Source organism: Dendrobates tinctorius, unplaced genomic scaffold (genome assembly GCF_039654945.1).
Source record: "Dendrobates tinctorius isolate UK_male_01 unplaced genomic scaffold, ASM3965494v1 ptg000203l, whole genome shotgun sequence".
NCBI classification, from domain to species: Eukaryota; Metazoa; Chordata; class Amphibia; order Anura; family Dendrobatidae; genus Dendrobates; species Dendrobates tinctorius.
In genome coordinates, this window is record NW_027361870.1 from 24,318,164 (window position 1) to 24,344,904 (window position 26,741).

At 44.6% G+C, this 26,741-nt stretch overlaps 1 protein-coding gene across 8 annotated transcripts in view; it reads left to right on the plus strand.

The window, feature by feature from the left end:
• The window catches only part of CCDC88A (coiled-coil domain containing 88A), a 276,380-nt gene that overhangs the window by 208,611 nt on the left and 41,028 nt on the right, over positions 1 to 26,741 (plus strand). For all 8 annotated transcript variants that reach the window (XM_073553887.1, XM_073553894.1, XM_073553893.1 and 5 more), the window contains 6 exons: positions 1,043 to 1,170; positions 12,907 to 13,048; positions 13,965 to 14,141; positions 15,152 to 15,313; positions 16,880 to 17,157; positions 23,164 to 23,307. In XM_073553887.1, the coding sequence (XP_073409988.1) occupies positions 1,043 to 1,170; positions 12,907 to 13,048; positions 13,965 to 14,141; positions 15,152 to 15,313; positions 16,880 to 17,157; positions 23,164 to 23,307 (1,031 nt within the window). The remainder of the gene's footprint in view (positions 1 to 1,042; positions 1,171 to 12,906; positions 13,049 to 13,964; positions 14,142 to 15,151; positions 15,314 to 16,879; positions 17,158 to 23,163; positions 23,308 to 26,741) is intronic.

Sequence of the window (26,741 nt, forward strand, 5' to 3'; positions counted from 1 at the left end):
CTTTCTCCTTCATTCAGTCTGTAGTCAATGAATACAGATTTTACATTACTGAGACAGGAGATGACATTTACCACTGATAAGACCCTATGTAGAGGGGAAGCGGCGGGCCTTTGTGCGAATGTTAATATACTCCCCCGATTGCCGTCTTCTCTGGTATCCAGCGCCATTCCAGTCCTTTTCTGAGTCACGTGACAGCAATTCAGACTCTCAGGATCACGCTGCGCTCTGTGACCCAAAATTGGATTTTACAATGTAAACTTATGGAGCGTCAGAAGGCGTCTCCATAGACTTACTTTGTTAGGGAAACTTCCGGCTCACATATAACTGGATTAACACGCCGACATTACACATCATTAACGTTTACACACATTTAGGGAATACAAAAAATTAAGGGGAGGTCTTCTTTGAGAAATGTTCTTTGATGTCTAATTGCATATTGCGAAATTGGCCTTCTAAATGAGACAATGTAATGAAAGGCAGTAATTCTCCACTAAAGGCCCCGTCTCACATAGCGAGATCGCTAATGCGTCACCGATTTTGTGACACAACAGCGATCTCGCTACATGAGACACATAGCGGTGACGGCCCCCCCTCTGGATATCGCTAATCATGCTCGAATGTCCTGGGCCATTTTTTCATCATCGGCGTCCCGCTGGTCTGCATGCATTGTTGTGTTTGACGTCGACGAGTGACCTCGTTGGCGACGCAGAACTCAGGGACGCAGGCTGGAATCGTTCAGAATACCTGCTGTGTGACAAGGTCCCAACGACTGCCGAGGTCGTTGTACGGATCGCCGCATTGTTGCTGTGTCGTTAAAGAGATCTGCCTGTTTGAGATCTTACTAGCGACCATGTAGCGACGTACCAGCGATCCTTACCAGGTCATATCGTCGGGATCGCTGGTGCGTCGCTATGTGAAACGGGACCCTAAGGTAGAAAAAGTAATTTTGGAGATAAGATAATTGGTTTAGAGATTTTTTATCTTCTAGTCAGTACATTTAGAATATATAATTATATAACTTAGGTCTTCATTAAATTATTAGGATTTGGTGAATGAGAAGTTAAAGACACAACAAACGAATAATGAACTGGAAAAACTCACCCATGAGCTGGAAAAGATTGGTCTGAATAAGGATCGACTCTTACACGATGAGCAGACAAGTGACGACAGGTAAGCACAAAAAAATTTGTTTTATTTTTATAAAAGATCGTATTTTATGTTTAAAGTTTTAAGTCTTATCTACAGAGCCACAATCAACCAGATAAGGAAGCAAAAAAGGGGATTAAATATATTTACTGAAAGTAGTTGTAGTCCAGACAGGCACGGACTGTCGGACTGGCCCACAGGGTAACAGGGGAATCCCCCGATGGGCTCCTGTACAGATCTGGGCCCCCAACACCACTGTATGGGCAGTACTTGGCATAATTCACTTGATTCACTCTGTACAGAAAAAAATCAGCATCTCATCATTCATTAACCAAACTACCCAGTGTATTATTATATAGAGATAGAGGTAAATTTGTGAACGAGGGAAGTGTAATATTTGCATGCAGGTCACCATCCGTTTGGCTTTGCCAGCTATTATTGCATTATTCCAAACCTCGATAAAAATCATTTGTATGTCTGCATGTATTTTGACAATAGTATAGATCGGGATAGGAACAGGGTCTGTTAGATCCATTTTCTTCCTCTTGATCCTTGGAGATCTCGAGAATTCAGTGGATGCTGCATTATGGAGGTACTCCCCTTCTAATCACTGCTTCTAGTGGGAATGTAGTGTCAATCTGGTGAAACATACGGCACACAGAGTGATTACGGATTTGTGATATTGACCCATAAGTACTGTGTGCGATAACAAAGGTCCATACAGGAGGCATTGCCATGGCCATGAGCCCTTACATACTAATACCTGTGCAGTTCTGCTCCCTGACATATGGATAATGAGGGCAGGACAGGAATAGGCATGATGTTGTTTAAAGGGAAACTGTCAGTAGGATCAAACCTCTTGATATAGGCAGGCGTGATGTCACCCATCCTTTTAAGAAGAAATGTCATCAAAGTATGGTTTTAAGATGGCCAACCACTTCAACAAGATCTAACTGAATGCTCTTTTGATAATGACAATATTCTGTCGGGCTGTAATAGTCCCCCAACCTACTTATGGTTTCCAAGAAGCAGTATTCAGCTTTTTTTCTCTATACAACACAGTTTAACAACAACCTTCTAATACTCCATATACATGGTAGGTTTCATACCGAGCTACTAGATCTCAAATGTTAAGTGTATAAAGAAAAGTAATGGTATTTCGGAAGGGGTCTTATGGCATTTAGTCAGACATGTCCCCTGGCGATATTTGGGTTGAGGTAGTATTTAACCCACGTTAAATCACACAATGTCAGATAAATATGTAAGAACATCTGTTATTTGGGGATCACCATTTCTCATTCTCAGAGCTCCAAGCTTTCAGCCTTCTATGTAGTAACAAGGTCATAGGGTTACTTAATGAAAAGTTAGCTTAATAATAAAAGCGGACTCAATAATTACATGTAATCCCTTCTCCTTTCATGTAGCCATTCCAGTCATTCCAGTGGTGGCAGGTGAAAGTACAGATTGTTCCGTACTGATAGATTATTTGCATGAATAAGAGAATAGAAGTTTTATAATAATAATGATGATAATAATAATACCCTTAATAACCCGACACATTCACATAGTATTTTTTTTTTTCTAGAATTATTGCTATTTAATGCAGTACAATACTTACATTGGTTGTCCCACCGTTACATTACATCTGCCGTATAGATCATTATTATTTATTTATATAGCACCATTGATTCCATGGTGCTGTACATGAGAAGGGGTTACATACAAATTACAGATATCACTTACAGTAAACAAACTAACAATCACAGACTGATACAGAGGGGAGAGAGGACCCTGCCCTTTCGGGCTTACATGCTACAGGATGGTGGGGAAGGAGACAGTAGGTTGGTGGGTTGCAGCAGTTCTGGTGTTGGTTGAGGTGATATCTCCAGTAGTGGTGAGAGAGAAGGAGGTAGCGGGGTCATTGCAGGCTGTAGGCTTTCTTGAAGAGGTGGGTTTTCAGGTTCCGTCTGAAGGATCCAAATGTGGTTGATAGTCGGACTTGTTGGGGCAAAGAATTCCAGAGGACAGGGGCAATTTGTGAGAAGTCTTGGAGGCGGTTGGATGAGGAGCGAATAAGTGTGGAGGAGAGAAGGAGGTCTTGGGAGGACCGGAGATTACGTGAGGGAAGGTATCCTGGAGATTAGTTCAGAGACATATGGAGGAGACAGGTTATAGATGGCCTTGTAGGTCAGTGTTAGTAATTTGAACTGGATACGCTGAGGGAATGGGAGCCAGTGAAGAGATTTGCAGAGGGGAGAAGCAGAGGAGTAGCGAGGAGAGAGATTAATTAGTCGGGCAGCAGAGATAAGGATGGACTGGAGAGGTGCGAGGGTGTTAGCAGGGAGACCACAGAAAAGGATGTTGCAGTAGTCGAGGCGGGAGATGATGAGGGCATGCATAAGCATTTTAGTAGATTGAGGGTTGAGGAAAGGACGGATTCTGGAAATGTTTTTGAGCTGGAGGTGACAGGAGGTGGAAAGAGCTTGGATGTGCGGTTTGAAGGACAGGGCAGAGTCAAAGGTAACTCCGAGGCAGCAGACTTCCTGTACTGGGGAAAGCGTGATGTCATTAAGTGTTATAGCTAGGTCGGGTAAGGAAGATCTGTGAGATGGAGGAAAGATGATGAGTTCAGATTTGTCCACATTGAGCTTGAGGAAGCGAGAGGAGAAGGAGGATACGGCTGATAGACACTCTGGGATTCTGGACAGCAGAGAGGTGACATCTGGGCCAGAGAGGTAGATCATAGAAAATATTTGCAAGTTACAACTGTTAAGAAAAGATCCAGTGAGTTATGATGTTCTTACATAGTATTGCGCTACCAGGTCCATCTAATGAGCATTCTTATGCTGGTCATACATGCTCAGTCACTCTCTGTACAGCCAGTTATATACATAGTGAGTCACTGTTCACTGCAGAGCAGCCAATAGAAATAGGTTTCTGGCAAGCCGGCAATTTCTATTGGCTGCTGCTGTGCAAAAGAGAACTGGCTGTGTGGAGAGTGACTGGGCATGTGCCTTTGTTACCAGCAGCGCTCAGATAGTCTGGTGCACCTGCACTTTGCTATAAACCATGAACAGCAGGTGGCGCTTATCACATAAGAAAATGTCAATGTTAAACTGGATATTTTTTTTCGGATCTATGAAATGGATGTGATACACAATGAGGGGTCGAGAGGCGGGGTATGGAATTGGTGTATATTTTGTTTTTTTTTCTATTTTTTCTTTAAATTAAAATGTCACATGACTGTTCTCATGACTGCCTGATTACTTAACTACTTCCCGACTGTCCAGCATTTTAATTATGTCAGGGTGGTTCGCTTACAACTCTGTAAAGACATTTAAAATGTCCTCATAGAGAAGGCAGAGATGATTTATTACCATCTCTGCCCTCCAGTTTAGCAGGCAGTAACATTTCCCCCATTTCTCATCCTAGTGATCACATGATTGCCCCAAGGTTGAAGGAGTTACCGAGTCTTATCAAATCCATCCCAGCTGTATAAAACAGGCAGGATGCTGAATTTGCCCTGTAGCTGGGGTTGATAATACTGTGAAAATCGGTAATAAACAAAATATATCAATCTTATTGAATTCCCCCCCCTAAAGTTTTTTTTTTTTTTTTCATTACATTTCTCCTTCGTCTCATTGGGGGACGCAGAGACTGTGGGTGTGTGCTACTGCCATCTGGAGGCTGACACTAAGTATACAAAAAACAAGTTAGCTCCTCCGCCGCATACACCCTCACCCCGATAGCGGGCGGAAACCAGTTTTTGCTTAGTGTCTGATGGAGGCACATGCAGTCTGGGTCTCTCCAGACTATTTTTTTTTTTTTTTATATCTTTCTCGCTATGAAGAGGAGACAGGGGCGACGGACCCTATTGAAAGGGTCCGATCTCCCCAAAACATCAACGGGCGAGCACGCGGGAGTATCGCCTCCGCGTATCCTTTCCCGCACCGAGGGACATCTCTGGGACTTTTCCCCAGACATCTATTTTTATTTTTTATTTTCTGAGAAGATAAGACAGGGGCAACGCATCCTATTGAAAGGATCCGATTTCCCCAAACCAACAACGGGCGACCACGTGCGAGTGTCTCTCCACGTTTCCTCTCCTGCGACGTGGGACATTATGCCAGACTTAGCCCTGTCCACCCCTAGGTAGTGAAACCATGGGCTTGCACAGAGGCAGAAGACTAGTCTGTGCGCCCCCACTGCTCCACCAACGCATGACGGCGGTGCTGCATGGCGGCGGACAGTCCCTCTCCTCGCCCAGACAAGGCGGACGGAGCTAGGGTGCCTGCACCGTCCGAAGATGGATTACCTCATGGCCTCAAGGAGGTATGGTTGGGCTGGGAGGGCCCCTGGGCAGCGAGAGGCTCCAGGCTTAGGAAGAGCGACAAACACTAATACATTTTGTATGCCCCAGCAACTCAGGGCTGGAGCTGCAGAGTAACCAAAGTGCGGTGATCAGCAGCAGCTCCCTCCTTCCTCTCCCCTCTCCGCTTCCTCCCTCCTGCCTCCCTTTCTCCTCCCTCCACGGGAGGCCGTGGGGGGAAGGCCCGCCCCCCGACGTGATGTCAGATCCGGCGCCGCCCCCATGTCCAGGGCGGGCGCTGGATAAAATTGAGGCCCTGGCTTCAGAACAGGGTAGGCCGCGGTCAGCAGAGCATCGCAGCCTACCCAGAGAAGAAGCGACAGCAGGATCAGGAGCGCGGGGAGACAGCAGGAGCCGGGTAAGTGCGACCCCGTCCCGGAGCCACACTAGGGCAAGTGTTCCTCCTTCTCCTCATTCCCCCTTATGTTTAAAAAAAAAAAAAAAAGAAAAAAAGGGGAAAAAGAGAGAGAGAGAAAGTTGGCCTTTTCTGCAGTATGTCTGGAAAAGGGAAAAAGCACACGTTCCTTTATACCGCATGCTTTTCCTGCGGGGTGGTGTTCACGCGAGCGCGGACTATTAAGTTATGTGAAGCCTGTAGTTCCGAACGCGCCCAGGAGCCCTCCCCTCCAATGGAGCCCAGGGGTTCGGACCCCCCGGAATGGGCGTTATCACTTTCTCGGTCTATGGTTTCGCTTACGAAGGCGATTGGGACCCTTCAGTCCCCGGATAGGGGTAGAGACGACGGCTCGCCTGTTTGGGAAGGTTCATCCACCTAACAAGAGCCGCCGGCCTGCAGGGGCCGCACTCTCTCTAAACAGACGTACAGGGAGAGATCCCATATGGCGTCTCCGGGCCCCTCCGGTGCTTCAGCATCCATGAGTGCGGTGTCTCGCTCACCGTCACCATTGTCTGGGAGCGAGCAGAGTTCGGATGAGGACATGCAGGAATCCCTGGACCTGGATACCCCGGGGTGTCGGGAGACGGTAGACAGTCTCATTGAGGCTGTCAATCAGACTCTAGGTATTGAGGAGGATGTCTCCCTAACCGCAGGGCATAAGATATCTTTTAAAAAGACCAGGCGACCTCATAGGGTGTTTAGCACTCATCCAGAATTCGAGGACATGGTACAACGGCACAGGGAACATCCAGACAAGCGCTTTTCGGGACAGAAGACGCTAGAGACGAGTTACCCGTTTGCACCAGAGCTCTGTAAAACATGGGTGGAATCTCCGATTGTGGATCCCCCAGTGTCACGCCTGGCCTCAAGATCATTGTTGTCAGTGCCTAGAGGTTCTTCCATTATGTATCCCACGGATCGGCTCATAGAAGGTTTAGCCCGCTCGGTGTATGAGGCATCGGGATCAGCACTTTTGCCTTCATTTGCGGCAACATGGGTGGCCATGGCCATGATGTCATGGTCAGAGTCTTTGAATAGAGTCCTGCAAGAGAGAGATTTGCCGATAGAGGTGTCTGAGATAGCAAATCAGATCGCGATGGCGGGTGACTATCTAATTAATGCATCCTTGGATGCGGCTAATTGCGCGGCACTAGCGGCGGCAAACGCTATCGCCATTAGGAGAGCCTTGTGGCTAAGGCTATGGCGGGCTGATTCAATTTCTAAGAAATCGTTAACGTCCCTCCCATATCAGGGTAACCGACTTTTTGGAGAGAAATTAGACAAGCTCATTTCGGATGCCACAGGGGGAAAGAGCAGCTTTCTCCCACAGCAGAAGAGTAGACCGCCCTTTCGTCAACCACAGGCGCGCTTTCGAGCATTTTGCGACCCCCGGATGGGCAACAGCGGCCAGTTCTACCGCCCCAACTCGCTACAACCAAGACAGCGCCAGGTCACGTATAAAGCCAATCCGCTTGGGAGGATGCGGGGCCGTCCACCAGGTCAAGGGGGCCAGGTCCCAGAGGCCCTCAGAAAAATGACTCGAGGCTTCAGGTACCCGAAGACAGCAGAGTAGGCGGTCGTCTGCTCAGGTTCCGCCACGTCTGGGTCAAGGTGGCACACGATGCATGGGTGGCGGAATTAGTGTCATCCGGGTACAAAATAGAGTTTATCGGACATCCGCCAAGGCGATTTTTTTCTTTCCCGGCTTCCCAAATCGGAGTCCCGGGCATAGGCGTTGCTAGGAGCCATCAGGATTCTTCAGTACAACAGGGTCATTGTCCCGGTACCAGAGGGCGAAAAGGCTCAAGGATTTTATTCCAACCTGTTCGCGGTCCCCAAGAAGGACGGAACAGTAAGGCCGGTTCTGGACCTAAAGCTCCTAAACAGGTTCATCAGAGTCAGGCACTTTCGGATGGATTCCCTCCGGTCAGTGATATCGGCCATGGAGCAGGGAGAATATTTAGCCTCAATCGATGTTCAGGATGCCTACCTGCACATCCCTATTTTTCCCCCGCATCAAAAGTTCCTTCGGTTTGCAATCGATGGCCGGCATTTTCAATTTGTGGCTCTGCCATTCGAGTTAGCCACAGCTCCCAGGGTATTCACGAAGGTAATGGCGGTCGTTATGGCCATTCTTCATGCTCGGGGCATTGTGGTTTTGCTGTACTTAGATGACCTCTTGGTAAAGGGGCCGTCCTTTCAAGCATGCGAGGAGAATGTCAGCATCACGCTGGATACCCTATCTCGCCTAGGATGGTTGGTCAATGGAAAAAAGTCATCTCTTATCCCAGCTCAGAGGATTCCATTCCTAGGGATGATTTTCGATACTTCCCGAGGGTTGGTAATTCTCCCTCAGGACAAGGCTCGGGCGCTCCGGCAGGGAGTTCGGAGTCTTCAGCAACCAGGCCCTCACACGATTCGATTTGGGATGAGGGTTCTAGGGAGAATGGTAGCGGCAATAGAGGCAATTCCGTTTGCTCAATTTCATCTTCGGCCCCTGCAGCATGCTCTCTTGGCAGCGTGGGACAGGAGTCCGTTCTCCCTAGATCATCAGTGCAGGTTGTACTTTCAGGTCCGACGAGCACTTCAATGGTGGACGCGCAACTCCTCTCTCCTTCAGGGGAAACCATTTCCTCCAGACCAATGGTTGGTGATCACAACCGACGCGAGTCTTCTCGGTTGGAGAGCACTATTTCGTCATCACACGGCACAGGGGCAGTGGTCACCCCAGGAGGCTCATCTTCCGATCAACTTGTTGGAGATTCGAGTGGTGCGGTTGGCGTTGCAGCATTTTCAGCACTGGCTAGCAGGTCGCCCAGTCCGGGTCCAGTCAGACAACGCCACGGCAGTGGCGTACGTGAATCACCAGGGAGGCACGCGCAGCAAGGCAGCCATGCGCGAGATAGAGCATGTACTCCGGTGGGCCGAGAGGCACCACTCAGTAATCTCAGCAGTTCACATTCCAGGCGTGGAAAATTGGGCAGCAGATTTCCTGAGTCGGCAGGGTGTCATGGCCGGGGAATGGTCCCTGCATCCCGAGGTCTTCCAGCAGATTTGCCAATGGTGGGGGACTCTGGACGTGGACCTGATGGCCTCCAGGGAGAACGCCAAGGTGTGCATGTTTGTCGCCCGGTCCCAGGATCCGCGAGCAATCGCAGTGGATGCGTTGGTCCTTCCATGGAGCCAGTTTCGGCTCCCATACCTGTTTCCCCCTCTGCCTCTTCTACCGAGGGTCATCAGAAAGATCAAGATAGAGAGGGTCCCGGCAATTCTGCTGGCTCCAGACTGGCCCCGTCGAGCTTGGTACGCGGATCTATTACAGCTCCTCGCAGACGTGCCATGGCGTCTACCAGAACGGCCAGACTTATTGTCCCAGGGGCCGATCTACCACCCGAACTTAGGTGCCCTGTGTTTGACAGCATGGCCATTGAATCCTGGATTCTGACCCAGGCGGGGTTTCAGCGTGAAGTGGTGGCTACAATGGTAAGCGCCCGGAAGCCGGCCTCGGCGAGGGTTTATCATAACACTTGGAAGGTTTTCTTTCTCTGGTGTCGAGAGCACGGGGTTGCGCCTTTGTCCTTCTCGGTTCCCAACATCCTGGCTTTTCTGCAATCAGGGCTAGACGCAGGTTTGGCCCCGAGTTCCCTGAGGAGACAGATATCGGCTTTGTCTGTCCTTTTCCAGGGAAAGATCGCTACCAATATGCAGGTCAAGACATTCATTCAGGGGGTCTCTCACTTGGTGCCCCCCTTTAGAGCGCCCATAGACGCCTGGGACCTTAATCTGGTTCTGGGTGTCCTGCAGGAAGCTCCTTTTGAGCCGTTGCAGGAAGTCGCATTGTCATACCTTTCCAGGAAGGTCGTGTTTTTGGTAGCCATAACTTCCATTAGGTGGGTCTCGGAATTGGCAGCCCTATCCTGTAGAGCTCCGTTTCTGACCTTTTTTAAGGATAAGGTAGTCCTTAGACCACCGCCGCCATTTCTGCCGAAGGTTGTGTCCTCTTTCCATATTAATGAGGACATTGTTTTGCCTTCTTTTTGTCCAGCTCCGGTACACAGAGTGGAGAAGGCGCTCCACATGCTGGACCTAGTAAGGGCCCTCAGGAGGTATGTGTCAAGGACAGCACCTTTTCACCAAACAGACTCGTTGTTTGTGATCCCCGAAGGGCGCAGGAAAGGGCTCGCAGCCTCACGGTCGACCATAGCCAGATGGATTCGCCTAACTATTCAAGAGGCTTACCGTATCAGAGGCACGCCGATTCCAACTGGAATAGGGGCGCACTCGACTCAGGCAGTGGGCGCCTCTTGGGCACTTCGGCAGAACAGGTATGCAAGGCGGCAACCTGGTCAAGCCTGCACACGTTCTCTAAGCATTACAATGTGCATACTCAGGCTTTGTCAGATGCGAGCCTGGGTAGGAAAATTCTCCAGGCAGCAGTGGCACACCTTTAAACAGGTGGGCATGCGGTTTGGATCGGTGAGTTGCTCCCACCCAGGGACTGCTTTAGGACGTCCCACAGTCTCTGTGTCCCCCAATGAGACGAAGGAGAAACATGGATTTTTGTGAGTACTCACCGTAAAATCCTTTTCTCCGAGACGCTCATTGGGGGACACAGCACCCACCCTGATAGCCAGTTGGCTCTTGTTTATTTGAATAGTATAATTCCTTGTTTAATGTAGGGTGGTCCTTTTTCAGACATATGATTTTCTGCGTTAAGGCTAATTTATTGTTATGTTCTCCTACTGCTTTTGCACTAAACTGGTTTCCGCCCGCTATCGGGGTGAGGGTGTATGCGGCGGAGGAGGAGCTAACTTGTTTTTTGTATACTTAGTGTCAGCCTCCAGACGGCAGTAGCACACACCCACAGTCTCTGTGTCCCCCAATGAGCATCTCAGAGAAAAGGATTTTACGGTGAGTACTCACAAAAATCCATGTTTCTAGGGGCACAATGTGTGAAAGAAAGTGTATATAATAATAATAAAAAAAATTAATATAAAAAAATGACAAATTACATGAATAATTGAGTATCATTGAAATAGAGGCAAATATTATTCCAGTAAGTGAATGCAAGAAAACGTTACAGCTCTTTAAAACCATATGTACAAACGAACAGGAGAAAAGTAGCTGCTCTTGAACTGGTGCAACTCATTTGCCGCTTACATTTTTGCACATAATAATCATAAGATACACTGCATCCAATGAGTATCAACCTATGTCTAAATATTTAAAGGGGTTCTCTACTACAGGAAGAGGCTGCTGATTGGCTGAAGGCTTCACTATTCCATCAGAGGGGTGAGGCACTCTGACGGTGTAATGAGAGTCTGCAGCCAATCAGTGGCCATTGATTGCTGTGTCACCTGACTGCTACAACCACTTGACCAGCCAAGCATAAAAGAGTCAACAACACAGTATCTGCGCTACTGCAGGAAGTGAGCATCAATTGTGCTTATTTTACATTGGGCACTGAGGTGATCGATTAGTTGTAGGCAACCCATTTTAGGTTTTTTCACTTATTCTGAGAGCAGCAGACAGAGATTCTGATTCTAGCGATTATATTTATTTATTTTACTCACTTATATAGCACCATTAATTCCACAGCGCTTTACAGACATTATGATCACTGTCCCCATTGGGGCTCACAATTCCCTATCAGTATGTCTTTGGAGAGTGGGAGGAAATCGGAGAACCCGTAGGAAACCCACACAAACACGGGGAGAACATACAAACTCCTTGCAGATTATTGTCCTTGTTGGGATTTGAACCCATAACCCCATCGCTGCAAGGCTGCAGTGCTAGCCCCTGAGCCACCGTGCTGCCAGGTTTGTCACTTACGTGGCTGCTTTCTTGATAAGATAACTTTTATTAGCAGGAAATTATCCCTAGAAGACTAGAAAATATGCTGCCATGCCTCCATATTCCTGAGCTCTGTATAACCCCTGCCCCCACCACTGATTGGCAGCTTTCTGCCTATGCACAGTGTACACAGAAAGCTGCCAATCATTGGTGTGGGTAAGGTTATACAGAGCTCGGCATTCAGAATACTGGCAAGTCTGCTGCAGACAAAACGGTTTTAATCAAAACTGTAGGATGCAACCCAGTAAGTGATACATCACTGGAATCCGGTGACTCTGCCCCAACATTATACTGCTCTCACATGTGGTAGCAAAAAACTGGTCACACAGTCCCTTTAAGAAAGAGAAGTTTTGGTGGTAAGGCTTTTGAGTACACAGTTTTTTACATGGAATTATAGTATAGCATAAGTTATTCCTGTTAATAAGCACCGATGCACAATATGTATGATAAGAGCATGACCAAGCATCCATGAGGCATTTATAATATTGGTGATTTTTTTTTTTTTAGAGGGGTCTATAGGTCCTGGCAGGCACCAAGGGCCATGTGTCACTGCTACTTTTGCACCCACTATATAGCTCAGATAGTGATAGTAGAGAGCGCTTGTGTATTAATATAGCCTGTTGTTTTTGATCCTCACTCCAGTGTAACTTTATTTTGTACGTTACCCAATATGTTTCCATGTCGGCTGTACTTCAGCCTTCTTTTGCATGTGGACAGACAGGAGAATGGAGGCTTTCATGTGCTTCTGGCCACTTGTGCCAAAACAAGTAGAGCTATAGTGTACACAGGCCCAACGCTACAGGGGCGCCGAGCGAGGAATACTTAAGAAGGTGGAGATGTTGTGTATAAATGAGGCTGCTGTGCTTGGCTGGCTGTGAAATTGACCTTTCTTTGAAAAAATGCAAAAGATAAAAAAAAAACTAAGATCTGCGACTATCTGTATTAATTATAAACATGTTTCCCGTAGATTTTTCATTATTACTTTCAGCTCATGTTTATTTCTCCAACTTGTACAATTTTTGGTTTTTTTATGTGAAGAATGTTTTTTGTATGTGACTTTCTGTCTGGGTTTTGTACAGTCAGGTAATTGCATCATCATCATCACTAGACGAAATTAACAAACATCCATGTTGTTAAGCAGCAGGTACAAGCTCCTGGAATCAAAAATAGAATCAACCTTAAAGAAGTCACTAGAAATTAAGGAAGAAAAAATTGCTTCTCTCGAGGCTCGGTTAGGAGAGTCGGCTAATTTTAATCAACAGCTTCGCCAGGAACTGAAAACTGTGAGTATAACATTTGGACAATTGGTAACATTCCTGGTTTATGTGGGAATGTCCAATGAAAGAGGCCAGTTTGTGTTACATAGGGCTTGCTGGGTCATTTTAGGGGTGTTTCTGGGATCGTGAAGGACTGAAATTGTAGCACAATTTGGCAATGATACACATGATTGTAGATTTCATTCCCAGCATTATTTTACTGCAGCATATCATAAATTGCATGTACATATGTAGTGTAGCTCATAGGTGTTACAACCATGGCATTTTTCATTGTTCTAATAATTAGTGGGGTCCTGGAGGTCAGAACATTCATAGAAATTATGGGGACCCTTAGCAAACGTCCAAATTAACTCCTTTACCCTCATGGTCACGGAATAGGTGGTCTAGAAAGGTCAGACGATGTAACTAGCCAATGAGCAGAGCTTCTCTCTCTAATAGGCCAGCTGGATCTGATGACAGTTCTAACCAGGCCTACAGAAGTAGTTGGATGCCAATCAGAGGGCGGGTCCCTGGCCCCCAAACTCGCACGCGCCATCAGAGTTTTGTTGTCTGCCTCCATTGGAGGCATGCCAATGCTGGAGCTTCCACCTTTGATGGACTATCCTCAGGATTGACTATCAAAGTTCAAGTCCTAGACAAACGGTTTAATATAAATATAGGGGCTTATCTAAAGCTGGATCACCCCATTAAGGAATGATACCTTAAGTTATTATTTTATTTATAAAGAATATGCTCTTAGGCACACAGCTCCCCACATCTACTACATATACGTCTGTTGGATGATTGGAGTCAGTTTTCAGATTATTTTTCAGTCTTACAAATCCTAGCTAACTATAATTCATACACTCAAACCACCACCTAGATTGATATATGGCACCTCATCTGCGTGTATAGATTTTGGCTAAATGTTATTTTTCATCAGGTGAAGAAAAATTATGAAGCGCTGAAACAGAGGCAGGAAGAAGAGCGGTTGGCACAGAGCTCCCCTCCTCGGCCTGGCGATGACACTGGACCTGTGAATAAATGGGAGAGGGAGAGCCAGGAGACCACCAAGGAGTTGCTGAAGATCAAGGATCGCTTGATAGAAATTGAGAGAAATGTAGGACATATTTCTGGGTTTGAATATAATAGATAAACTGTGTTATTGATTATATAGGATAATTATTATGTGTGGTTCATGGGGCATCTGTCATGGTGGATGAATGTGTGCTGTGTTCTAATTGGCGCTTCCATCATGGCTTGGCTTAGATTGGCAGTCAGGGATATGATAAACCACACATTAACCGAAAATGGTTAGCACTAAATACAAGGCGAGCTCTTCTAGACAGGTGTACCATGGTGTGTAACCATGCCTATCTGGGGGAGATAAGTACCCTAAGGCTATGCTCACATCTGCATTATGGGGTTCCATTTAGGAGCCTTTGTATCAGATTCTGAAACATTTGATTGACAAGAACAAGAAATGACAGACACCGTGAAGGAATTTGACAGCCAGAATTATAAGTTGATTTAGTCTGTCTGGCACCACTGTGGTTCCTTGTGTGACGCGCCCCTAACTTGTGGTTTCAGTCATAGTTGGAAACCAGAAGAGACTCAGATTACATTATTCCTATTTAATACCCCTTTATTTTCCCAATGTCTACAACTGAAGTCAGACATTTTTGTTACTCCTTCTCGTTAGATCTCTGATCATTTTAATCTCAAGAGGTTTTCCGGTTACAAGGAGTGATCACCTATCCGCAGGATCCACAGGATGGGCGACCTCTTATAGATTTGTGGGGTCTGAAATGTATGACCTGCCCCAATATCACTTTTGTCTCCTCTCTGAATGGAGTGGCACTGAACACGCTTCCTTCATTTTCCTTTGGACTACTGGAGAAAGAGGAGTACGTTGCTCTTCTTACTATATCAGTCCTGCAGAGGTTGCATGGAGCAGATGCGCACTATTCAGGCAAAGGACAAGGTGCCCAATCTGGCTATCAGAGGGAGTCTCCGCCTTTGGACACCAGAGACCTTGCAGTGGTCACCTATGCACAAGGTTAAGTGAGAACTTTTTATAGCTTGAATACTTTGCTTTACCCAATTTTTGCATTTTGCTTTCTTTCTCAGAATGCCACCTTGCAGGCAGAGAAGCAAGCCCTAAAAACTCAACTGAAACAACTGGAAACACAGAATGATAATTTACAAGCACAAATCATGGCTCTTCAGAAACAAACCATTTCTCTGCAAGAGCAGAACACAACTCTGCAGACTCAGAACGCCAAGCTCCAGGTATCTGATAAAAATGTACTTCTTGGATCCTCAGGTGTCTTAATCTCCGCTTTCTTGCCTATACCTTTAAAATGGATGTCTACAGTACAGAGTGGAGTTTCTCCTTCTGGAAAGCTCAGAGTCGCCATAAGGAGCCATACAATACAATGCTGAGAAATTAAATATGCAAGTATTCTCGCAAGAGAAAAAAAAAGACTGCAGCTCTAGTGCCACCTGTTGGCAGTCAATTTTGACTTTTGGAATTGCTACTCCCAATAGGTGACATTAGAGTTCCGGCTCTCTTTCTCTTAAGAGAATACTTGCATATTTAAAATTGATTATTTCTTCTAACAAAATAAAGTAGAGCATTATGATACACTTCTGCCCCCTACAGGTTATTCCTTGTCTCTTCCTGTGTGTACCCCTCTCACACCAACATCACTACAAGGGCCTAATTACCATATGGACATTCATAATTCATGTATTTAATGTCTTTATATGTCAATTTTGATTCAGCAGGATCTTTGAGATCCCTTTACTAAGCGTCTGATGTGTCCTAATGCTCAGCAATCACAAGAATAAAAGTACAAAACCACGCTCGAGCGTTGTGCCCATTGGTCCTTCCAGAAAATCCTAGTGCATGTGATATTGCCATGGGTGTCATTCCCAAATATTCACTCATGTTATTTTTACCTTCTTGTGACTTTGTATAAATTATTTAGCAATCTCAAAGTTACAGGTGTTGTCCAAACTTTAAAAAAATGTTGAAGGTCAGCCTAAGTGGCTATTCCAGTTATAGTTAATTATCATCTATCCACAGGGTAGACAAACAATAGTAAATTAGGTGGGGTCCAAGCCCTTGTACGCCCCCGTCCAGTAATTTCAATGGAATGGTGGTCAAGCATTTGCACTTCTTAAACATTGCTCTTCTCAGACAGGGAAATTTGGGTTTTCCCAGCATTTACCACACATATCATGAATCCGTGACAATGTCTTCTAAGTAGACTACAACAGATACCCGTATTTTTCTGATTATAAGACGCACTTTTTTTCCTTTCACTTTTTTTTTTGCTGAGAACTCATCTCCTGAGATCTTGGTGCCGGATCTCCATCTGCGCATTCGCCACCTGTGGCGGCCATTTTCCCAGAGTCCATCGCACACGAAACCATGGAACTGCGGGGGGCTCTGGCCTTTCACAAAATGTTGGCAGAGCCCCCACAGCGCCAGATACCCGCAGCGGCGTGCCGCACATTGCAACACGCCTTCACCCCACTCCTGCCTCCTCCAGCAGCGACCCTGGGACCCCGCTTCACCCCAGCCACCACCTCCGATAAGCAATAAGACACATGGATTATAAGAAGCACCACCATTTTATTAAAAAAAAAATTCCTATTTTTCTCCTCAAAATTTGGGGTGTGTCTTATAATCCGAAAAATACGGTACTTTACTTTTTACAGTTCCTGCGGTGTATGCTCCCAGTCACCAATATCCAGTAGCCCATCCAGTGCCAACTGATGTCATCATCGGACAACCCCTTTAACTTGGATGTTACCTATGTAATTAATTGTTTTAAAATGTATTTCCAGGTTGAAAATTCTACATTGAACTCACAGAGCACCTCACTTATGAACCAAAACTCCCAGCTCCTTCTCCAGCAGTCAAGCCTCGAAAGTGAGAATGAATCTCTAGTGAAAGAACGGGAAGAACTGAAATCCATGTATGAGTTATTAGTGAAGGATCATGAGAAACTGGCACAGGTTCATGAGCGCCAAGCAGCGGAATATGAATCTCTTATTTCTAAGCATGGAAACCTGAAGTCGGCTCATAAAAACCTTGAGGTGGAACACAAGGATCTCGAAGATAGGTAATGGCCCATTTACACTGCAAGATAGTCATAAATGATCTTTCTTAGGAAGACTCCTTTTTACATTAATTGTGCAGTCTAAACAAGCAGCAGATCGCCCGACTAAAAGATTTTGCAAAAAAAAAAAATATCATTCTCAGCGGTGCATCGTCTTTTGTAAATAGAACCTGAGCTGCCGAGAACAATGGCAGCCTATGTGCACTGAGCTGCCGAGAACAATGGCAGCCTATGTGCACTGAGCTGCCGAGAACAATGGCAGCCTATGTGCACTGAGCTGCCGAGAACAATGGCAGCCTATGTGCACTGAGCTGCCGAGAACAATGGCAGCCTATGTGCACTGAGCTGCCGAGAACAATGGCAGCCTGCCTGCACTGTGCTGCCGAGAACAATGGCAGCCTATGTGCACTGAGCCATCTATTACAGGCTTTTAAATGACTGGCTGATTATTAAATACTTACAGGTCAGCGATTGTTTAACACCGTAACATTGTCCAAGGCTGCTTTCACATTGTGTTTGGGGAAAACCTCGGTGGCCCTCGTCGGGCATGCGTTCGAACTCCCCATACACCCCCTTTCCCCCTGCAAAATGGGATTTGGACATGTGCGCCGACATAGCCTTAGACTATAATGTTGCCAGCAGAGTGAATGTGCGCTGTACCGTGCATCATTTTTGGGGGTGTATGCCTACAGGAATGTATGCCTACTAGAGGCGCAGTCTACCATGTCTGAGTGTCCGGCTCCAGTGGGCGTGCACTCACGAAAATAATGCATGTCAGAGCTCACGTTCACGCTGCTGTCACCATTACAGTTTATGACCCCGTTAGTTCATGCACCCAGTTCCCGTTTTGCGGGGGATTCTGACGTATTCTGACGGGGGCCATCGAGCGTGTCCCTAAATGCAGTGTAAAGGTACCCTAAGGTAAACAGATCATTACATTTTCTATCTCTTGGCAAAATCCTGTATACAATTTTTATCTACGTTTTGCAAAAGCAGTCTGTCGCTGATGACCTATAATATTTTTGGATTAATTTCCTTAAAGGGATTATCCAGACTTAGAAAAAAAAAAAACGAGAAAAAGCAAAACAGATGTGATAAAATAACATACTAAACTACCGTAAACTCTCCTCCTCGGCAATACAGCTCAGAAGTTCCAGCGGTGCTCCCCATAATTGATTACAAAGTGCATCTGCGCGTACTCTGCATTGCATTTACATTGCGTGCAGCAAATCAATGGCCCCAGGTTCACTTGCTGTATCACTGGCTTCACCACTTGGCAAGGGGAGCTGTGATTCCAGTTGCACAGCATGTGAACACGGACACCACTGATTTATTGCGGTGATTAAGTGCTGAACACTAAGGTTGGGAACACTATGGAAGTTTCTGCTGGTTAGCTGGGGGACAGAAGTGGTCAGTATGGTGTGTTTTTGATCTTATTACATTTGTTGTAATTTTAAAATTTCTAAGCCTGGAACCCTTTTAACCCCTTTCTGCCATATGACGTACTATCCCGTCCATGTGCCCTGGGACTTAATTGCCAGGGATGGGATAGTACGTCATAGCGATCAGCGGCGCTGATCGCGGCCGGGTGTCAGCTGATTATCACAGCTGACACCCGGCACTATGTGTCAGTTAACCCTTGGCACACTGCGATCAAACACGATCACAGTGTACCGAGGGTTTAGGGAAGCATCGGCAGGGAGGGGGCTCCCTCCGTGCTTCCCTGAGCCCCCCAGAGCAGCGTTGCTCCAGAGGCCTCCTTCCCTGCATCCAAAATGGCAGCGGGGACCTTCGAGGGCCTGCAGGGAGCCGGCTTCCTCATGCCTGTAAAGCGCAGGCACGAGGAAGCCTTCTGCACTGCCTGTGACAGATCGCTGATCTGTCACAGCGATCTGTGATGTGAAAGATCAGCGATCTGTCACATGACAGTGATGTCCCCCTGGGACAATGTAATAAAGTTAAAGAAAAAAAAAAATGTAAAAATAATTTTTAAAAAATCGCTAAATAAATTTAAAAAAAAAAAATATTCCCTAATAAATTCATTTTTTGGAAATAAAAAAAACAAAAGCAATAAAAGTACACATTTGTTATCGCCGTGTCCGTAAGACCTGTCCTATAAAACTGTCCCATTAGTTAACCCCTTTAGTGAACCCCTTAAAAAATAAAAATAAAGAACAAAGCAAAAAATAATGCTTTATTATCATACCGCCGAACAAAAAGTGCAATAACGTGTGATCAAAAAGACGGCTATAAATATCCATGGTACCGCTGAAAACGTCAACTTGTCCCACAAAAAACGAGCCGCCACACAGCATCATCAGGGAAATAATAAAAAAGTTATAGCTCGCACAATAAAGCGATGCAAAAATAATTATTTTCTATATAAAATTGTTTTCAGTGCATAAAAGCGCCAAAACATAAAAAAAGACATAAATGAGGTATCGCTGTAATCGTACTGACCCGAAGAATAAAACCGCTTTATCAATTTTACCGCACGCGGAATGGTGTAAACGCACCCCCCAAAAGAAATTCTTCAAATGCTGGTTTTTGTTCATTCTGCGTCCAAAAAAAATCGGAATAAAAAGCGATCAAAAATGTCACGTGCCCGAACATGGTGCCAATAAAAATGTCAACTCGTCCCGCAAAAAATAAGACCTCACATGACTCTGTGGGTCAAAATATGGAAAAATTATAGCTCTCAAAACATGGTGATGCAAAAACTATTTTTACAATAAAAAGCGTCTTTTAGCGTATGACAGCTGCCAAAAATAAAAACCCACCATAAATAGTAAAACAAACCCCCCATTATCACCCCCTTAGTTAGGGAAAAATAATAAAATTAAAAGAAAATGTATTTATTTCCATTTTCCCATTAGGGTTAGGGCTAGGGTTAGGGATAGGGCTGAGATTAGAGTTAGGGTTGGAGTTAGAATTGGGGGGTTTCCACTGTTTGGGCACATCAGGTGCTCTCCAAACGCAACATGGCGTCTGATCTCAATTCCAGCCAATTCTGCGTTGAAAAAGTCAAATGGTGCTCCTTCCCTTCCAAGCTCTGCCATGTGCCCAAACCGTGTTTTACCCCCACATATGGTGTATCAGCCTACTCAGGACAAATTGCAAAACAACTTTTGGGGTCTAATTTCTCATGTTACCCTTGGTAAAATAAAAAATTGGGGGCAAAAATATATTTTTGTGGAAAAAAAATATGATTTTTTTATTTTCATGCCCGGGCGTTATAAACTTCTGTGAAGCACTGGAGGGTTCAAAGTGCTCACCACACATCTAGATAAGTTCCTTAGAGGGTCTAGTTTCCAAAATGGGGTCCCTTGTGGGGGGGTTTCCACTGTTTAGGTACTTCAGGGGCTATCCAAAGGCAACATGACACCCGCAGACCATTCCATCAAAGTCTGCATTCCAAATCGTCACTACTTCCCTTCCGAGCCCTGACATGTGCCCATACAATAGTTTTCTCCCACATATGGAGTATCAGCGTACTTAGGACAAATTGGACAACAACTTTTGGGGTCCAATTTCTCCTGTTACCATTGGGAAAATAAAAAAAATTGGGGACTAAAAGATCATGTTTGTGGAAAAACCACGCCCAGGCATTATAAACTTCTGTGAAGCCCTTGGGGGTTCAAAGTGCTCACCACACTTCTAGATAAGTTCCTTGGGGGGTCTAGTTTCCAAAATGGTGTCATTTGTGGGGGGTTTCCACTGTTTTGGTACATCAGGGGTTTTCCAATCGCGACATGGTGTCCGATCTCAATTCCAGCCAAAAATGTAAATGGCGCTGCTTCCCTTCCGAGCTCTGCCATGCGCCCAAATAGTCGTTTACACCCACATATGGGGTATCAGCATACTCAGAACAAATTGCACAATAATTTTAGGGTCCTGTTACCCTTGAGAAAATAAAAATTGGGGGTGAAAAGATCATTTTTGTGGAAAAAATATGATTTTTTAATTGTACGGCTGTACGTTATAAACTTCTGTGAAGCCCTTGTGGGTTCAAAGTTCTCACCACATATCTAGATAAGTTCCTTGGTGGGTCAAGTTTCCAAAATGGGGCTACTTGTGGGGGGTTTCCACTGTATAGGTACATCAGGGGTTCTCCAATCGTGACATGGCATCCGATCTGAATTCCAGCCAATTTTGCATTGAAAAAGTCAAATGGTGCTCTTTCCCTTCTGAGCTCTGCCATGCGCCGAAACAGTGGTCCCCCCCCCACATATCAGGTATCGTCGTACTCAGGAGAAATTGCACAATAACTTTTGCAGTCCAATTTCTCCTGTTACCCTTGGTAAAATAAAAAAAATTGGACCTGAAGTAATTTTTTTGTGAAAAAAAGTTAAATGTTCATTTTTTTATAAACATTCAAAAATGGTTTTGAGCACCTTGAGGGGTGCAGTTTTTAGAATGGTGTCACTTTTGGGTATTTTCTATCATATAGACCCCTCAAAGTGACTTCAAATGTGATGTGGTCAGTAAAAATAAAATGGTGTTGCAAAAATGAGAAATCGCTGGTCAACTTTTAACCCTTACAACTTACTAACAAAAAAAATGTTTGTTCCAAAATTGTGCTGATGTAAAGTAAACATATGTGGGAAATGTTATTTATTAAGTTTTTTGTGTGCCATATCTCTGAGATTTAATGGCATAAAAATTCAAAGTTGGAAAATTGCGAAATTTTCAAAAATTTCACCAAATTTCCGTTTTTTTCACAAATAAACGCAAGGTATTTGAATGAAATTTTACCGCTAACATGAAGTACAAGATGCCACGAGAAAACAGTGTCAGAATCACCGGGATCCATGGAAGCGTTTCAGAGTTATTACCTCATAAAGGGACAGTGGTCAGAATTGCAAAAATTGGCCCGGTCATGAACGTGCAAACCACCCTTGGGGGTTAAGGGGTTAATAAAATAGTATATTCAATTTCTGCTTTACAAGTTTCTAGTGAATCTCCACCCCCAAACATCATTTTTTAAAGATTTAAATTGAAAGTTCTGCATTGATTATCCTTTTATATTATGTATTTCATTATAACAATCAAATCTCAAATACTAGGTTACGATATGTAATTCTGACTTCCTTTAACCACCACTAGAGGGAGCCTCTTGCATACTATGTATACATTGAATACAACACTTGTATGCAGTAAGATTAGGATCTTAGTGGGAATTTTGCACCTTCTAATATGACATATGGTAAAAAAAAAAAGGGACATTCAGTTTAAAAAAAAATTTTTTTATACAGTAATTATATATTTTCTATTAAGATTGTGTATCTAGTATATAGTTCCCCAGCAGTTTGGTCACACTATATCTATGATCATACTGTTATTTCTTATCATTGACATCATCAAGGAGTTATATAAAAACAAAACTTTTGACTAATAGTGAAGAGTGAACATGCTCGGCTAAGGTGTTATCTGAGCATACTCTGGTGCTAAAGGGGTGACTTCAGCATGCTCGAATAATATGTTCGAGACCCCGCTGCTGCATGTCTCGAGACTGTTCGACAGCTGTAACACATGCAGGGATTGTCTAACAAACGGGTAACGGCTACATGTGTTGCGGCTGTCAAACAGTCTTGAGACATGCAGCCGTGGGGTCTCGAACATATTATTCGAGCCCGCTGAAGTCACCCGTTTAACACCTGAGCATGCTCAGATAACACCTTATCCGAACTACTATCTAAGCATATAGTATGACCTTCGCTTCTGAGCATTAGCTCATTCTTTAGTATATACTCCGTGATTTGGTTAAATGCTAGTCTGATGGGACTGAGCATGAAGTTGCAGTCAAGTATTGCATTGTGAGATTTCCAGAAGGTGAACTGGAACTACTGTATTTGCTTGGAAATGAAGCTGAACAAGCAGTAACCATCCCGAGAGGTTTTCTTTCTACCTTAGAGAAACCTCATATGACTACAGTTAAGTGTTCAGTGTCACAAAATATTGCACACACCAATCCGAGCATGTAACGTGTAATATGTCACTGTCTTCCAGATACAATCAGTTGCTAAAACAAAAAGTTCATTTAGAAGACCTGGAAAAAGCTTTAAAAGAGGAGCAGGGAAAAATGTTCCAGGAGAACAAGGAGCGTGAAATGCTATCGTCAGATTATCAGCGACTCACTGAAGAGCATGAGAGGTAATAGCATCTATAAACTATTTGTTGGATAAAAATTCTACACAAGGTACAATAATAATTATAGAGAAATACCTGAAGATTAATACATGGTCCCATTAGCTGTGTTCTCCGGGCACATTGCTATAGAGAGTGTAGGACCATACCCTCCCACTGTCACATTTTCTTTGCAAATGACCTATGAAGCAGGGACCAGAGTAGGCTGGGATTATACCAATTTTCATCAAAGTTGGCGTTCATGGATTGCTTTGTGGAAATTCCAGGCAGATTGGAGACAAGTATTTTGGCGTGCTCGGCGATTTAGTTTTTGTCGTCTCAGCTGCATGATTGGCGGCTGCTAGACAGCCTGAATACATGTGGGAATTCCCTAACAAACAGGCATTCCTCATATGTATTCAGCCTGTCCAGCAGCCGCAAATCATGCAGCTGAGACAACGAAAACTAAATGTCTGAGCACGCCAAAATACTCGGAGACCCCCCCCAGCATGCTCGGAAAAACCCGAGCAACGAGTATACTCGCTCATCACTAGAGACGAGGCTTATAAGTATCCTAAAAGTGGGGATGCAAATGATGAGACGTATGAGAACGATCCAATTGCCACATATAAAATTATCATTATCACAAAGGCAAAATATATATAACATTGATTTCACTTCTGATGTGTGTAGTGTGTGTGTACATGTGTATATATATGTCTACATGTGAAGCACTTAAATTCTTGTTTATTTCTTAGTGACGGCAAGAATAGTTGCCATAAGGTTTACTTAAATCTGTTTCCTGTAATAGACTGCAGAATAAGTCTGTAGACAGAGTAGTCCTGTCACGGGTGTTTCAGAGACTGCAGACAGTCGCACAGCATCTAGCTGCAGAAGGTCTCTGCGGTTGGCTCTGCAGATGCCTTCCTAGTTCCTAGTTGTGACTCTTGGACCCAGTGGCAACCTTCCCCCAGCTCTAATTGACACACCTGGACTGTGTGTTTATAGACTTCCTGTCTACTTCTGGGAATCGCCGGTGATATTTCCATTTTCCCCTGTTGAGCTTGGAGCTATAGCAGTCAGCTATCTTCCTCTTTGGTGCTGGGGGAGGATGTATGTGTTACCTCTCAGCATCTTCTCAAGATAAGTATTCCCCTTGTTTGTCTATCCCAGCTGTATTTAGTTGTAGTGGGTATTGACCATCCTTCTCTTAGCACAGCTTATTACCAGGGTCAGGCCGGGATTAAGTTCTTGTTCAGTGATAGGTGCAGAACCTATATAGGGACGTTTAGGGCAGACAGGGTGACTTTAGATCTGCCTAAGGGTCCCCACTTTCCCCTTCCCTATTGTTGGGCTCCCTTTCTCTCATCCCTTCGTGTTGCACTTAGTCTTTCCTACACTGTGCATGACAAGTCCCTGTTCTCATCACGTTGATAGCGTCTGTTTGACAAAATTTAAATTCCAGTATCCCTTTGGTGGCCTCCACCACAGAAGCATCTGTCACCCATAGGCTTAAATAATAATAATAATCTTTATTTTTATATAGCGCTAACATATTCCGCAGCGCTTTACAGTTTGCACACATTATCATCACTGTCCCCAATGGGGCTCACAATCTAAATTCCCTATCAGTATGTCTTTGGAATGTGGGAGGAAACCCACGCAAACACGGGAAGAACATACAAACTCCTTGCAGATGTTGTCCTTGGTGGCTAACCACTGAGCCACCGTGCCGCCCTAAAGATCTAAATACCCTGTGGATTCTACTGTATGGAATAGCATAGTCTACTATTCCAGTCTATACCTCTGTTGTATATTGATGTATAAAGTCACCGATGTGCATTCTGCTAATTGTCATTGGGATCTATAAACCTAACAGAGGCCAGAACTTCTCCTTTTGGCCTCTGTCAAGCTCATAGAACCCTGCGATAAGTAGTGGAAGGTTCATCAGGAGTTTTTCCACCAATGAAAAGATCAGCCTAAGCAAAAATCAAAAACATGATGTGTGCCCTGTTGTACATTGGCCTAATAAGTGTTGTAGGGATGGTAAAAAGAAAGAGAAATTAGGGGTCTGCTTTGTTTGTGGAAAGAGCACCAAGTTTACCTATTGGCTGTGTCTGCTATTACAGCTCTGCTCTATTAAAGAAGCCCTCCTCCTCCCGTCAGAGTGTTTATCCTCTTAATATGTTGCAGTCATCATATTATATAGTGCTGTGTACTTACAATTGCTCATTTTGCCTTTTTACTCAGCTAATTGTTCTCCTTTCATGGCTCTATGTAGACACAGGAAGTCTCTTTTCCCTGTAGAAATCATTCCCCCATTCCCCTTTTCAACTCCTGACCCAACTGCCCGATCCCCGCCAGGGACTTTTGCAGTGACTTATGACTCATACAAGGGAAATTGACCTCCTGTTTCTACATAGAGCTTAAAAGGGCTCAGCTAGTCAGTTTTTAATCAGTGATGTCATAGACCTAATGGAAAACAGAAGAATTGGCTGGGTAGAAAGGCAAAATGAACAATTGTAAGTACACAATGCTATATAATATGACTGCAATATATTAAGAGGATGAAATCTTTGATGCTTCTTTAAGTGTAAATGACTGCTATATCAGAGACAACTATGGATTTGAGTGGTGCTGGGAGGGAGAGGGGGGGCATAGTCTTTTTATATTCTTGGACAACCTGTTTATTTAGGTGATGGAAAAACCTTGTCCTTTTAAAATAAAATATTTTACCAGAGATTAAAGAAGAATTCAACGTGAGAACTCTGGTGGCGGTAAATTGCTGGTGAGGCTCATTTCTCCAGCTGTTTTCTTGCTGAATACAATAAATAGATATGCAATCATAGCTAGTCAGCAGGCTGGAAAGTGCTCCGATCAGCGGATTATCCCCTACAGGAGCCAGCTACTGAATGCTTCCTAAGTGGACACCGTGGAGAATGAGATAGTGTCGTTATTATGGATCAGGCGGAAAGGAGAACGCATATGGGTTTAAGTTGCATTGCTGATTTCACATGTGCAGCATTTTTGCAACCTTAGCAATGTCATTGTATCAGAAATGAAAACCGTTGGTGCAGTATGGTAGAGCAGTTAAATATTTATATTGAAATATACATAATTTATCACACTATTTCAAATTCACAGACTATTGGATGTCATTAGTGCGGTTCTATTTTTCTATCTTTATTTCTGTATTTGTCAGTGTTTTGTATTTTTAACACCTGTTTCCATCCGACTTCTCACCAGGGACCGGATTCCACTTGTGTCCATAGCAACGCTGGCTGTAATAATTGCCGCATCACGTCGGCTCGCACAGCTCATTCTGTGACATATTCCCCATGAGGATTCGCTTCAATAGGATTGTGTAACAGCTAGCGACAATCATACAAAAGACTTGCAATTTTCAATTTACAGTCTCAAAAAAAAAATCCTCATCTGTAATAAAAAAATACCGTAATACA